This window comes from Leptidea sinapis, chromosome 8 (assembly GCF_905404315.1).
Source record: "Leptidea sinapis chromosome 8, ilLepSina1.1, whole genome shotgun sequence".
Taxonomy (NCBI): Eukaryota; Metazoa; Arthropoda; class Insecta; order Lepidoptera; family Pieridae; genus Leptidea; species Leptidea sinapis.
The window spans coordinates 11,187,703-11,203,090 of record NC_066272.1 but is presented as its reverse complement, the minus strand read 5'-3'; the positions used below and the strand labels follow the sequence as shown (position 1 = coordinate 11,203,090).

General features: G+C 32.9%; 1 protein-coding gene across 1 annotated transcript in view; it reads left to right on the top strand.

The window, feature by feature from the left end:
* The window catches only part of LOC126965651 (uncharacterized), a 109,329-nt gene extending 102,591 nt beyond the window's left edge, over positions 1 to 6,738 (top strand). The window contains exons 7-10 of the mRNA XM_050809341.1: positions 26 to 156; positions 1,260 to 1,409; positions 1,970 to 2,127; positions 4,946 to 6,738. Of these exons, the coding sequence (XP_050665298.1) occupies positions 26 to 156; positions 1,260 to 1,409; positions 1,970 to 2,127; positions 4,946 to 5,066 (560 nt within the window). The 3' untranslated portion in view covers positions 5,067 to 6,738. The remainder of the gene's footprint in view (positions 1 to 25; positions 157 to 1,259; positions 1,410 to 1,969; positions 2,128 to 4,945) is intronic.
* Positions 6,739 to 15,388: the final 8,650 nt, after the last annotated feature.

Sequence of the window (15,388 nt, the reverse complement as noted above, 5' to 3'; positions counted from 1 at the left end):
CTCAATTCTTATAATTTCATTTCAGTTTTACCAAAAAGAGAAGAATCTACTATTATTGAACAAGATGAGGATTCGCTACTACCACAGTGGGGTATTGCAGTTATCGTTATAGCTATGGCTTCATTACTCTTTGTTGTGATCTTCGGCGTAACTGTGGTGTGTATGCAAATTGTTTTTTCATTATACATTGTAATACATTATACCCGATTTATCTTAATTCATTTAAATGTAAATCATCAATTTTGGTGTAAATGAAAAGATTTAAACGTAAATGATTTATTATTAATAGATTGATTTATTGATAAACATATAACTCAATAAAAAATATTTGTACTATGACTACATCACCAACCCAAGAGACTCTAGCGTGATGTAGAGAAGATAATAGCAAATAAATGAATATGAATAGATTGATTTCGAATAACAACATAAATGTCGGAAGAGATTGACATGGAGTTTCGAAAGAGGTCGAGAATAAGAAAAGTTGCTTGAAAGAGTTCCTATGAGTGGCAAAATGCAGGGCAGTATATCAAGACCGGGTGAATGGAGTTCTGAAGTCTCCGTGTACTGGACTGTGGCACGGATTATTGTTGATTTTCCCGTCGCTCGTATTAATAAGCACTTTTAGACCCTGCCACCTCCAAACCACTTGAAGTTTCTCGTATGCCAAATATCCAAAAATTGTATCTCGATCTTATTATATAACCAGCCTTTTTCTCTGAGTTGTAAATATTTTAACTAGCGACCGCCCCGTCTTTGTACCGATGTTATTTAGAAAAAAAGCGATGATAAATGTGATTATTTTGCATAAGCAAACTTTTTGTTATACAATACGAATGTTACACGATAGACTAGTAACGCCATTTTTAATTAAATAATTAAAGAATTGGTTTCTGTCAGATAAACGCAATAAATAGAGATATTGCAACGTGGACCGTTCTTTAGGGTTTTAGAAGAACTTCAAATCTCTTGTCACATTGATAACACACAATTATTATATGATAATTGTTATGTCTTTGGGCTTCGTCTACGTAAACCGTGTAAATAATATATTTATCAGTAATTGGAGTTATATTAAAACTACGTTGCGGCGAGTTAGAGGATTTTTAGAAGGACAGCGAAAAATAGCTTTGTTTTACACTATGTAATTCTGTATACACATTTCAGCATAATTTACATACCTATATACTTGTATATGTGCTTATGGAAGTAACAGTATGATATAGATACTAGCTTTCTTAATAACTGATTCTTTTCAGCTTGTAAATCGCCAAAAGAGTACGAAAACGAAACAACCCATACCTCTGAGTGAAGACATGTTGAGGGAGTTAGATAAGAGTCACATGGGAGGATTTGATGACATACACCAATTGAAAGAAAGAGATCTCCCATATTTACCATCGGGGAAGGTATGATAAATATTATATATATTTTGCTTGTTACTCAATTAACTTGATGTAAATATTAAAATCTTCGTACATTATATGCCTATACGGTTCTGAGAATATTTTTTTATGAAAATAAGGGATGAGACGAGCAGCACGTTCAGTTGATGGTAATTGATACGCCCTGCCCAATGCAGTGCCGCTCAGGGTTTTTGAAAAACACAAAAATTCTGAGCGGCACTACAATCGCGCTCGTCACCTTGAGACATAAGATGTTAAGTCTCATTTGCCCAGTAATTTCACTAGCTACGGTGCCCATCAGACCGAAACACAACATGCTTACACATTAATGCTTCACGGGAGAAATATACTCCCAAAATCTCTTTATATTCCACAAAATTTATGTTACATGATCAAAACAAAATATTATTGTTTATTCAGATATTAAGATGGTAGTAAGTAATATAATCTGCCAACAGTACTAAAACCATTTGAAAGAACGTAAGCTCTAACTGCTTTTAGAATGTGAGTTTGTGTGTTACTAATTAGGTGATAAATTCAGTTTTCCATTCTTTTTCTTGCAGCGCATGTCCTCAGCGTTCATAGAACAGCTGGCGTACCCAAATCCAGGTGACTCCTGGCGGTCAGAGTGGACGCCTCAACTCCAGAAGTACATGCAACACTACACCCCGGATTCGGGCAGAGGTTCCCAAATATACGGAGCAACTGGAAATGGCTATGGGTAAATAACTTCATCATTTCAAAAAAACATACCGACGAATTGAGAACCTACTTTTTTGAAGTCAACCAAACAGCGGCGGTGACGCAATAAGTAGAATCGTCGACTCGTCACACAGCGCACCTGATTCGATTCTCACCCGCCACTTACCAATGTGTTTTCGGTTTTCGAATTTATATTAAATACGTTTCTTCGACGCTTTATAAGATTGGCAAAGCTCTCGTGATACAAGAGATTATTCTTCGAGGTGATCACTCACTGTTCAGGCAATATCTATAAATAAATTTAAATGTTTTATAAAAAAATGGCTGTGTCGTAAATCCTATTACTCCACTGCTGAATATCTAAATGATCGGACAGCCTGGGACTAGATTGTGATTATTTTACAGCGATAGAAATGACTATACAATATTGTATATTGTTATTGAAAAGAGCGCAAAAAAAGAATGCTGGGAGAGTTTCTTGCGCCGCTAATTCTCTCTCAGAGCGCCATTTGTTTACGAAGCGGTAGTAGTATCTAGTAGTTATTAGAAATGACATCAAAAAGAATTCTAAAGGAATCAATTTTGAGAAAATAAATGCCTTTTTATGCCTTCACTATCACCTAATCCAATGACGTATGCTGCAATTTATATTTATACGTCAATAAATTTATTTCACGCTTTAAGTGTCTTACTTACATTTGCAACCTAATTGGTAACTAAATTAGTAATTATTTACTAATTTCTATTTGGGTTATTTCACGCCACAAGTTAGGATATCATCCCCACCATCTGGATGTGTGGCGGTCCTCCACAGTGCGGTTTTCAATGAGCTTTCTTCCTCGTACTACAAAGCTGTGGAATGAGCTTCCTTGTGCGGTGTTTCCGGGACGATACGACATGGGTACCTTCAAAAAAAGCGCGTACACCTTCCTTAAAGGCCGGCAACGCTCTTGTGATTCCTCTGGTGTTGCAAGAGAATGTGGGCGGCGGTGATCACTTAACACCAGGTGACCCGTACGCTCGTTTGTCCTCCTATTCCATAAAAAAAAATATATTTAGACGTCTATAAATTTATTTCACGCTTTATGTGTCTTACTTACATATGCAACCTAATTGGTAACTAAATTAGTAATTGTTTACTAATTTCTATTGGGGTTATTATTATATTCCTTTTCATTAATTAAAAATGCTATTCCCATACTGTGATCATTTTTGTGTATTCAAGTGATGTACAATATTCTTAATAAAGTTAATTTTATGCATTTTATATAGACAAAAAAAGTAGTCAAAGTGTCAACGCAAATTTGCAACGCAAATTTGTCTACTATATAAAATTCCCGTGTCGCGGTGTTTGTTACCAAATACCTCCGAAACAGCTGAAAAGATTTGTGTGAAATTTTGTGTGCATATTGGATGGGTATGAGAATGGGCCGACATCTATTTTTATAGCCCAAAATTTTTGTTTTTTAATTTGTATGGCAATACAACGTCTGCTGGGTCGGCTAATCTAATATATAAAATTCTCGTGTAGATTCTCGATTTTTATGAAATTTTATATGTATATTCAGTAGGTCTGAGAATAGGCCAACATCTATTTTTTATAGACCAAAGATTTTTTTTCCTTTTTTTTTTATAAATTTTTATGGCAATACAAGTTTTGCCGAGTCAGTTAAAAATTTAATTATATTCAAAATACAATAGAAAACAACAAAGTTAACCCTTTTACGACGTCTTTGAACGTTACACTTATACTAGTTTGTTTGATAGTATGTACCTACTAAATTACCCAAAAACATTTTAAGAAAATATATTCACGAAATTGATTTTTAATGTCACAGATTTAAAAAACTAAAGTAAATTCTTCATCCAGGCCATTTTAATTATACGAAATACAATAATATTTTTGTTTTATATACATAAAGTAGTTATCATTATATTGTTCAATATAAGTATAAATTTTTAGTCGATTTGAGTCGACTTTGCCTAAAAGATTGTTACAAAACCGAGCGTGTCAAAATAAAGTGCAGAGAGCGCCTTAAGAATTATTCATTTTGAAAATTAACTTTACGATTTTTCACACTTGCTATCTCTAACATAGTATTGGGATTAGTATTCAAATACAATTTGCAAATAAATTTTGACTTTGCTTTTTTTTAAGTGATAACCCTCGCTTCTGGGATTAATACACACATAACATAAGATTTTGTTTGCAAATTTTATTTGTGTCATAATCCCAGAATTGAGGGTTATTACTATCGGTTTAAAGAACTTTAATTTCTCATTAAGACTGTCGTCACTTACATGAGAACATAAAATCAGTGAGTGAGAGGCGAATTTGCTCATAACTGCTTTCCGGTTTTAAAAGCGGTGGTCCAAGTTACAAGATATAGTTAATTGTTATTATGATAAGATATTTTTATTAATTGCTTTGTAAATGATATAGCAGCCTTTTTTTGAAGATGTTGAGCGAAGTCGCTTCTCTAGCAGTTTTCGGAAGCTTATTATATAGCTGTGCTCCTGCAAATGTTATATTATTTTTACCATAGTTGGTTCTAATACTAGGTAATACAAGGTACATATTTGTTGGTATTGTGTTTTGTTGTGAATGTTGTATTTGAGTGAATGAGTCTATGAGTTATCTTATATATATAAGTATGCATGTGTAGTAGTTGTAAAGTTGAGTAATGTTCAATAGTTTCTATTAATTATTCGGTTTTATAGTATAAAAAATATAACAAATTGTTGGTTTTAGTATTATTATAAACCTATTACATTTTGAACGTGTCTAGATTTATTACTGCTATATGTACTCATAATTGAAAATTGTATACCTACAGATATGGAGGATCCCAGCTCTATGGTCAAACTGGTGGGGGGTCTCAAGGATATGGGTACACAGGAGAATACCCTCGTTCAGGCTACTCCAGACGACGCTCTGAATACGACAGCAATTTCTAGAATACCTCATGTAAAATGATAAATCCCTTGACAATATCTTCTAAAACCTCAACTTAGAATACATTCTGTTTAAAATTGAATAATTGTTTTATATTTCATCTATGTACTGATAAAGAAAAGCGGTACTCATAATCCCTTTATAGTTATTGTAATTGGTATAACAGCTTAATTACGTCTGTAAACCAAAATAATTATCTATGCTCTATATAAAATATTTGTAGGTAAATCTTTTACTGTTTACCAAGTTAGTACTTTAGTAAGTGGTTGTGATACCTATAGATGCTTCTTACTTCAGTTTTTGGACATTAAATTAACGCTAAAACGTTAAAAATAATAATTAATCCACAAATAAAATTTGAGAAACAAAATTTTATGAACGATGCGGGACTTGAACCCACGATCTCCGGCGTTCCGTGCTGTCCTGTAGATGATGCCACAACCTGAGAGTTGAACAAAGCAAACAAGATTTTATAATGAGGCGTTACTCGAACGGTTAGCTCAGTTGGTTAGAGCACCGGCACGGAACGCCTGAGGTCGTGGGTCCAAGTCCCGCATCGTTCATAAAATTTTGTTTCTGAAATTTTATTTGTGTGTTAATCCTAGAAGTGAGGGGTATCACTTTAAAAACATAACATATTGCTATTAATCAATCCATTATTTGGGTTGATAAAATTAATTACGAACTACATTTCTTATTATTAGATAAAGGAATTGTAATTGAATTAGAATTGTAATAGAATATTCAAATAACATTAATTGTAATAGTTTAAAAAGAAGGCGAAATTTGTAATTTTTATTTAATTGTATTTTAAAATATAATTCGCAGGCCTATATAAATAATTGTGCCAATATAAACCCTCTGTATTTTCTCTGTAATTGTAACCATTAGATAAGTGTTCAACAAACTATATTGAATTAATACAATCTGCCAAATTGAATATTTGTGACTGAATTTGAGAATACAATAGCCAAATTGAATATTTGTGACTGAATTTGAGAATACAATAGCCAAATTGAATATTTGTGACTGAATTTGAGATGTAAATAAATAGTTTAAGAACTCACCAGTAAAATAAGTGAAATTCGGAGTAAACATTAATGTATTTGTGTAGATAAATTTGCATACCTATATTTGCTCAGAATCGTTAGCAATTGAGAGCGTAAAACGCATTTTTGTGCCAAATATCCGATAATCTGTAAATATAGTGTGACTATCGGATCGTGGCGTTTGTGCGTGGCTTACTGCCAATAATATGCCACCACAAACGTTTTCATTAACGTTAATTACATTACAAACACAATCAATGTTTGAGCATGTTTATATTGAATTTGGCTCTCACTGAATTCTAATGTTTTCCCAAACTATTTGAATTACTGTCAATTTGTACGAGTAACTAGTTTTAGATCGTAACGTAATAGTTATAATAATAGATTATTAAATTATTTGATTATAATGAAACATAATTTTTGTGTTTAGTAATTTACTGATGTTGTAATTTTATTAAATATTAAACATTTTACTTATAATTAGTGTAACCTAAGATAACTGCATGAACATTTGTGTATATAGAATTTTTGTACATGTAGAATTTTAACTTAACAATAATTAATAGAACATAGAAACAAATACGTATAGATTAAGGAGATCAATATAGATATATGTACTGAAAAATTCTGTTTTATTTGAAGTTATCATCACATTGCCTAGTGGTTAGTAACCCTATACTGAACTAGAGGTCCCGGGTTCGAATCCCCGTGGGTGCAAACATTTATATGATGAATATGGATGTTTGTTTCTGAGTCGTTGATGTTTACATGTATTTACAAGTATGTATAAAGTAAGTATATTGTATAAAATATGCAAGATAATTTGTATAAAAGTGTGTTAATTTTATGGTCGTGAGGCGTATCACACCTACCCCAAAAGTCGACATTTCGTGCTGACCACGACCGCTCTGCCAAGAGTGTCATGGAGAAGAAGTGTCAATATTATTATTATATCTAGTCGGTTGATATGTACCTATATCGTATATGCCAAAGCAACGTGGATTATGATTACTATTGCAACACACTTGTCGGTGAAGAAAGTTTTAAAAGCAGTTTAGAAGTTATTTAGAGTATTTGGTATCGATTCATGTTCTATTATGCAATAAAATTAGGTATTTATCTTTTCAACAAATTTCTGTTTTAGATATATGAAGAGTGGATATATCATCGCTGAGCGACTCTTTTGTTAGTTGAGCGCTAGGCCCGACAGGTTCGTTTCTCCGATGTCCCACTTACTATATCCGTATCCTGTATCATGCCCACGTGTAATTAATTACTTAACTTTCGGTTAAGTTTACAAATTAGACATTAAATCTTTATTTTTAATGCGATTTTTTGGCGAATTAGTGCTATTCGATTCACCGAGTGAACTCAGTTTGATATGCATCTCTTTCTAAATCTTCAGTGCTTAAAGTTAAACTCTCGATTGATGACGATAAAACGATAGTGAAACTTTCGTGTCACCTGGTATGTGATCACCACTGCTCCTGCAACGCCAGAGGCTAACAGGAGCCGTCCCTTTATAATAATAATAATTAAATTTAATATAATATATTTAGCCTCAAGCTAGGCATAGCTTCTATCGGTGCCATTAACAGATACCTCTAGTTTTTATATGGAAATGTTGTGAACGGGGGGTAATGTAAACTAACAAGTGAGAGGCTCCTTTGCACATGATGCCGGCTAGATTATAGCTACCATAATGGCGCTTATTTCTGCCGTGAAGCAGTAATGTGTAAGCATTATTGTGTATCGGTCTGAAGGGCGCTGTAGCTAGTGAAATTACTGGGCAAATGAGACTTAACATCTTATGTCTCAAGGAGACGAGTGCAATTGTGGTGCCGCTCAGAATTTTTCGGTTTTTCAAGACAGTATTTTTTATTCGCGGTTTTACATTGTAATAGCCGGGGCATATCAATTACTATCAGCTGACCGTCCTACTGTTCTCGTCCCTTATAGTCATTAAAGAAAAAAAATGGTCATAAATATGCCGTCAGTTATTTTGAACAATTAACAAACTCTATTAGATATTAAACTTCTCAAAATGCTAGAGCCTATGGTCTTATTAATAATAACTTATTGGATATTTAAAACGTCGTTAATAAGTTTGTTAAGATATTGTATTAATGATCCCAAATTAGACCTAAAACACTCATTATCTCTCGGATAAAGTAATTGATGTGACTTATAGAAGCTAGGACCCTTTTATAAACCTATTTTAAGCCCTCGATAGCAAAAAATTGGTTGACGGTCGGTCAGCTGTTTCGTATTTGACATTGGTTTTTATGACCTACCCAAAGCTCCGTTGTCACCAGGCTGTAGGTATCTCATAAACCGTGATAGGTAGACACTTAAAATTTTCACAGAAGTATTTCTGATGTCGCTTAAACAACAAATACTAAAGAACTGAATAATATTAATACTTAAGGGGGCTCTCTATGATGTTTTTATAGGTAAAGGTACGGAACCCTGCGTGCGCGTACTCGCGTATTCGCACTTGGCTGGTTTTTAGTTTCAGTCCATAATATTAGGCTGGAGTCACATTATAAAAAAATAAATAAGTGTTGTAAATAAATTTCGTTCATTTCAAAGATATACATTTTAGTGGTTGAGACTTACTAGTTATTTGTCTTATGACACTTGTATTAGGAATATCTCGCAACTTCCTAAGCGGAAACATAATATTTTATAACCAATTATCGCACAGTTAAAACAAGTCTGAAAACTGTGTGTATGTATGTGGGTTTGAGTTTGGACCTTTAATTGGGTTCCATCATTAGGCTTAACTCATAGCGAAACATTTTAAGGCTTTATTTATTAATTTTATATATATAGCTTTTATTTTTAACAAAAATAGTTATGATGAATATGAAATATATAATATATTTTATGAATATATAATATGAGAAGAAAAAAATCACCAAAATACCCCCAACTATTACAGTTGGAGCGATCTTGATACGCTCCAATGAGGTTTATCACTTTAAAACATAACAAATTATTTAGATTTGCAAGAAGCGACATCTCACGTCCATTTCAAATATTGGGGTTGAGCAGGTTATCAACTGTAAAGTAGATCCTGTAGATGAAGCCACAACCTGAGAGTTGAACAATGCATTCAAGATTTATCCACGATACGTCACTCAAACGGTTGGCTCGCGAGAGGCCGCGGGTTCGAATCCCGCATCTTTTATAAATTTTGTTTTCAAATTATATTTGTGTAATTAATCCCAGAAGTGAGGGTTATCACTTTAAAACATAACAAATTGTTCAAATTAGGATATAATATCACTTATTGATAGCCAAAACTACCACCGATTGGAAAAATTATGCCTCAGACCTTAGAAGAACGGGCGCGAAAGAAACCCAGCGGGTTTTTTTTTCATAACAATGTTATACATAAAATAAAATATATTATTTAAAGTCTGAGGGCAGTCGCTACATTCCCAATCTGTGTTATCATAAAGAAAGTCATTTATGTTATAGTAACCTTTAGTTTTACTTTAGTTAGTTTTTAACCACACAATCGTTTCTTAAACAATTCTTTTGAATTTTTTAATACATTTGTTTTGAACAATTTCTGCATATACATAGCCCCACAAAAGGCTTACTAATTCGGCTTAGCCGAGTAGGAGGAATTATAACTTTATGTTTGTTCATAGGTGTTAACAAAATTCATTTATGGGCCTATATAACATTATCAAGAATATATAGAGAGCAACAGTGAAAATGTTTATTTCTTTAAATTTTGCTCTCAATTTTTCTTTAGGACCTTAGTTATAAATAACGCGAATAGCCCTTCTAGCGCAATTTATTGTGGTAGAAATTAATGGGTAGCATTATACTGTGTTTTGGTACCAGGCGATCATAGTTGAAGAAAAGATTGTTTTATATATGACGAGAGTAATACCGTAATATTTATTCTGAAGTAATGCGCACGACTTAATATTATATTTGTATATAGACACCAGGAGAACATAAATATGGTAGCGGTGATACTTGAAGTCTTTCATAGCTGTTGAAATCATGTGACACCCTAGCAACATGTACCAGGCCTTCATAATATGCAGTTTAGGGGTTTAATGTAAATTTGCATCGGATACAGTGATTCCATTGATTGAGTTTTTGGATGCCAAATTTAATTCGAAAGGTGCAGCAGTCGCACTGTATCAATAACAAGATCAAAAACAGTAATTAACCATATAAGACCAAAGTATTTATATCATAAGCATCTTGTATTTTTTATCGAAAATGTAAGCTCTGAGTCGGAATAAATGTATGCAATATATACGAATAAAATGTAAAATAATTATCAAACTTTGTATCACTATGAACCGTACCTACAATTCCACTTTCCGAAATTTTACATTCAATTCACTTCTACCACGTGTTAATTGCACACATTTTTTTTATAGCGTATGGATTGATGCATGTGCTGTACTTAATAACTCTTGTGTTTTTTTTATAAAACATGGAGCCCCGAGCTCGAGTAGCAATCAGTCATGACTTGTTCAACATGGGCTGTTTTAGTTCAATTTATTCTTATAAGATATACTCAATTATATATGCTCTTTTACAACTATTTACTTATTAAACACAAAACCAATATAAAAGTAAACAAAGTTAAACCTTTACTAATGCAGCGATCACCGTGAAATCTTACATACACGTTGTGGATGCAGGAAAATAACTCTACATGAATTAGAGTACTATTTATCCAGAAATTATCTGTCCCTGTGTTTAAAACATGTCCCGAGGGAGCACAAACCGAATAAAAGGTGGTCGAGGGTGGTGAGCATAAACTAGTTTACTTTAAATTGTTCTTTAAATATTGTTATTTATTTAAGCGCAAAAAAATAATGCTGGGAGAGTTTCTTTCGCATCTTCTTCTCTCACAAAGCGCCATTTGTTTCCGAAGCGGTAGTAGTATCTAGTATATTAGAAATGACATCAAAAAAAATCTTAAGGAATCAATTTTGAGAAGATAAATGCCTTTTTAAAATAACAGGAGCATTCATATTTAAAAAAAAAACAATTTAGATACCTGTGGATTATTTTGTATTTATAATTACCAAGACAATTTAAAACAATTTAATTATAACAGGAAGATTAAACTAATTGTAATTTACAGAAATACTCGTTACACAATTTATGATTTAAGAGAGGGGTGATTTCGTGCAAATTAATAATTAGAGAGTAGATGTCGAGTATTCTCTCAACATATTACGTTTTCCATCAAAAGGATTATTCGGGAAATTGTTCCTTTGAGTATTTGCAAACAATGAATACATTAAATATATATTCTATGTTCATCCCCAAACAGAATAGTTTCTGGGACATTTCATATAAATCCTTCAGCTTTGCATAGAGGTTTGTTATAACTATTACCTTGAAGCGATTAATAACGTCGAAAAGTTAATAATAATCTATTTAACTTTTTTTTAAATGTCTTCTATAAGGTAACATGTAAAATCTTCTCATCTCAAATCATAGTATAATAGAATCTGATATCAATCATTTTAATACGATATGCAAGGATAAATATATAGTGGCATTCTTTCGACTCGAGTTAAGTCGAAAAGTCATACATCCTGTTGGTGTCGGAAGAGGTGACAAAGGTATACAAAGAACGGAGGATGGGCAGTAGCACTCTCCGAGAGAACATTACCACCATCTACTGCGATCACCAGCCGGATTATTTACTTTTCAGAATTTTTTGAAGTGAAAACTACTTTTGCGGCGTTGAGCACTTTTCTTGGGATGGGTATAATGAAATCCTGATCGAAATTCGTACAATTTTATACAGTGCTTTGATACCAGGCAATCATAGTTGATGAAGAGATTGTCTTATGTATGACGGGAGTATACCTTAATGTATTCTGACGTCATTCGCACGACGTAATTACTGCATAGATACCAGGAGAACATAAGTATGGTAGCGGTGAAGTGAAAACTTGTTTAGCGGCGTTGAGCACTTTTCTTGGGATGGATGTAAAATGTTAAGTTCGCGTCATGACACGTGGCCTGAGAGAGATACAACTGTCATAGTAATCTTTTCTGTGGTATTTCATGTCATCATTTCATTACTTATAAAAACAATCATTATCTAGTTCCAATCTATCTCATCGTTTAGGTACCCATGGTGATTTAAATGCAGTTTTTGTAAAATTATAATATTGTAACAACGCGTATTCATAGGCTTCTTCACAACGTAAATTAACGGCTGGCAAAAACAGAACAATTGGTTCTATCATTCTCTGAATGTCTCTGCTTTTAAAGCCGAGATAAGTCATCATATTATGCGGAGGCCGTGTTGTTTACAAATTGTTTCTGTAACGAGTCGCCTTTTCCCGTCGAGGTAACAAAAAATTGAACCAATCTAAATAATCTTTCATAATTTGCACTTTGTTCTTTTTTTTCTTTTGTAAAATATTATTAAATTATTTAAATTTTTTAGCGAAACTCTCGTTATAGGTACACGTTCTAAGATTTCTGATATATGCTTACTATTCCTCTTAAGTTATATGAAAAAGAAGTACTGTAGATACAAAAAGAAAAACCTTTTTCACATGTTTTTGTTGTAAAAGTTAGTGAGAACATGAAAGTCCGTCCAACCGATACAAAATTTAAAACTTTACTTTTACAATAAAATATAATGCCGTTTGGTGTCGAGACACTTGGCCCGTGGGGCCTATAGGAGCAGAGAATGTACAAAGTACTATCTTCTCGCCTCAATAGGGCTATTGACAACACAAGCGCTGGCAGCTATTTCGGTCAACGGATCAGTCTAGCTATCCAACGTGGAAATGCTGCCAGTATTCTTGCTACGCTTCCCCGTAATGATAATTTTAATATAATTTAATCATAGTGTTGTAAATATAATTATAAGATTTGTTTTGATAGCATAAGTAATTTGGTTGAATTTATATGAGTAACCTATTATACAATATATGTATTTATGTATGCTTAAGTACCTAAGTACTTGAGTAACACTTCACACATATACTCATATACACACAACCACAAAATCTTTATAAGAATTATAAGTGTAATTAAATCAGTAAATGTTCTACCTATTTCTGCGGTGAAGCAGTAATGTGTAAACATTATTATCTGAAGAGCGCCGTAGCTAGTGAAATTACTGAGAAAATGGGACTTAACATCTTAAGGTGACGAGCGCAATTGTAGTGCCGCTCAGAATTCTTGGGATTCTCAAGAATCCTGAGCGGTACTGGATTGTAATAGGCAGGGTGTATCAATTACCATCAGCTCAACGGCTTGCTCGTCTTGTCCCTTACTGTCCTACAAAAAAAACTTAAATAGTGTGAACCTGCAGTAGTAGTGGTAGTCTTCCATCGCATACTAGTTTTGTAATTAGTTTACTTTTCATGTGCTGTCGGTTAAATAATAATAAAAAAGTATCTATATTGTATTAAATATAATATCGTTGTCTTGTACTCATAGGACAGGCTGTGCCTAGTTTGGGGCAATAAAATTTATTTGTGTCAAGTTATGTCAATATTAAAAAAAAAGTATAATCGTTGTACAAATAATTGTGACGTAACGTAAAGTGATGCAACAAACAGACAATGGTACCCTCGCCCTCATGGAAGCGTCACTCATTCATCCGTTGGTGAACAATGTTCTATTATGTCGTGATGTAGGCTACACTCTGTTTTACTGATTCTAGCTGTATCCAAATAAAAATAAAATAATCCTTTATTGCTGTTACTAATAATAACATTTTTTAAATATATATCCTTAACTAATTGCTTACTATTTTCTTAACAGCTTGTTCTTCGACATAGACCTCCTCCAAAGACTTCCATCTTTCTCTCTCTTTCACCATTCTTATCCATTCCGGGCCAGCCACTCTCTTAAAAAAAAATTGAAAGATTTTATGACGATCTACGAAAAGCTGTTCTAAATTCCCACAAAAATGTTATCGTAATGGGCGACTTTAATGGTAAAATAATGGAGAAAAGTACACTGTAGCTGTATCCAGAGATATTTTAATCTTAGATTAAGGATTGATCGTCGCTGCGCTCCAACTAAATACCGCAAGCGAAGTCTCAAAGTGCGGCAACTAATACTACGCCCAAGTGGGCGTACTCGAGCCAGTCTTGAACAATGTGTGACGTTGACATTCCACGTGTTCTGTTAAACTTCGCTAGTAATTGAAACTAAAATGCCACGTTGCTTAGTAAAACTTTGTAAAAATAATACTACAAGAAATAAGAAAGACACTGGGATCACATATCATCAGTAAGTATTTTGTATTTTATTAATTATTTCCATGTAAAAACAAGAACCGTATGTAACAAAATTTTAAGGATGCCATGGGAGTGTAAAGATGCCACGCAACAAGTATCTAATTGTTGCCGTATTATAAAACTATTGTTCTTAGGTAGTGCGGTATCTAGTTGGAGCGCAGCAGAGGCCAATCCTTAATCTAAGATTTTAATAATACAACAGGCCACAAGATTTGAACATATATCCAGCTTGAACTGAACCCTTATTAGATTGCTCGCGCATATTGATTTGAGCTCACGCTACATTGGAATAGTAATTTTTATTTATTTGGAGAAAAAAAAAATAACTATTATAATAACTATTATATCTATTATGATTTCCAGATATCATACAAAAGGCCTATCTATGCAAATAAATTATATATCTATATAAATAAATTATAAAGTAATTTTCATTTAATAAAAATTGTTTTTTTTTTTTCGAATTCGTACACCTTACAACAGTTTATTAATAAATAACCAATTTGGACAAAAAAATAATAAACAGATTATATAAAAACAAAAATCTGTTAATTTAGATTTTTGACAAGAAAATAAAAAAAAAACATGCAAATGAAATACTTATTAGTAAATTCATATCGAAGAATCTAGAATGAAGTTATGGCCACACAAATTTCGACTGCTTTTATAACCTTCATTAAACACCAAAAATTAAGATGATGTCATTAGAAATATATTCGGGTTCGGGGATGAAAGAAAATGTTCCAAATTTACTGATTTATAACGCCAGTCTTAAAAGAGTTATTACTAGCCGCTTTGGTTCCCAAGATAAATGCCCTGTAATCCCTTTAATTAGTCCCTTAATAAAAATAATTTATATTAAACTTTATGTCGATTAGACAAATTACCTCAAGCAAAATAAAAGTATAAAGCATTTATTACGTCTTCATCTTTACTGAATTTAGTCGTCTGAATTCAGTCGTTACTCAATTTAGACAAGTATAATCGCATTCAGCAAGCTAG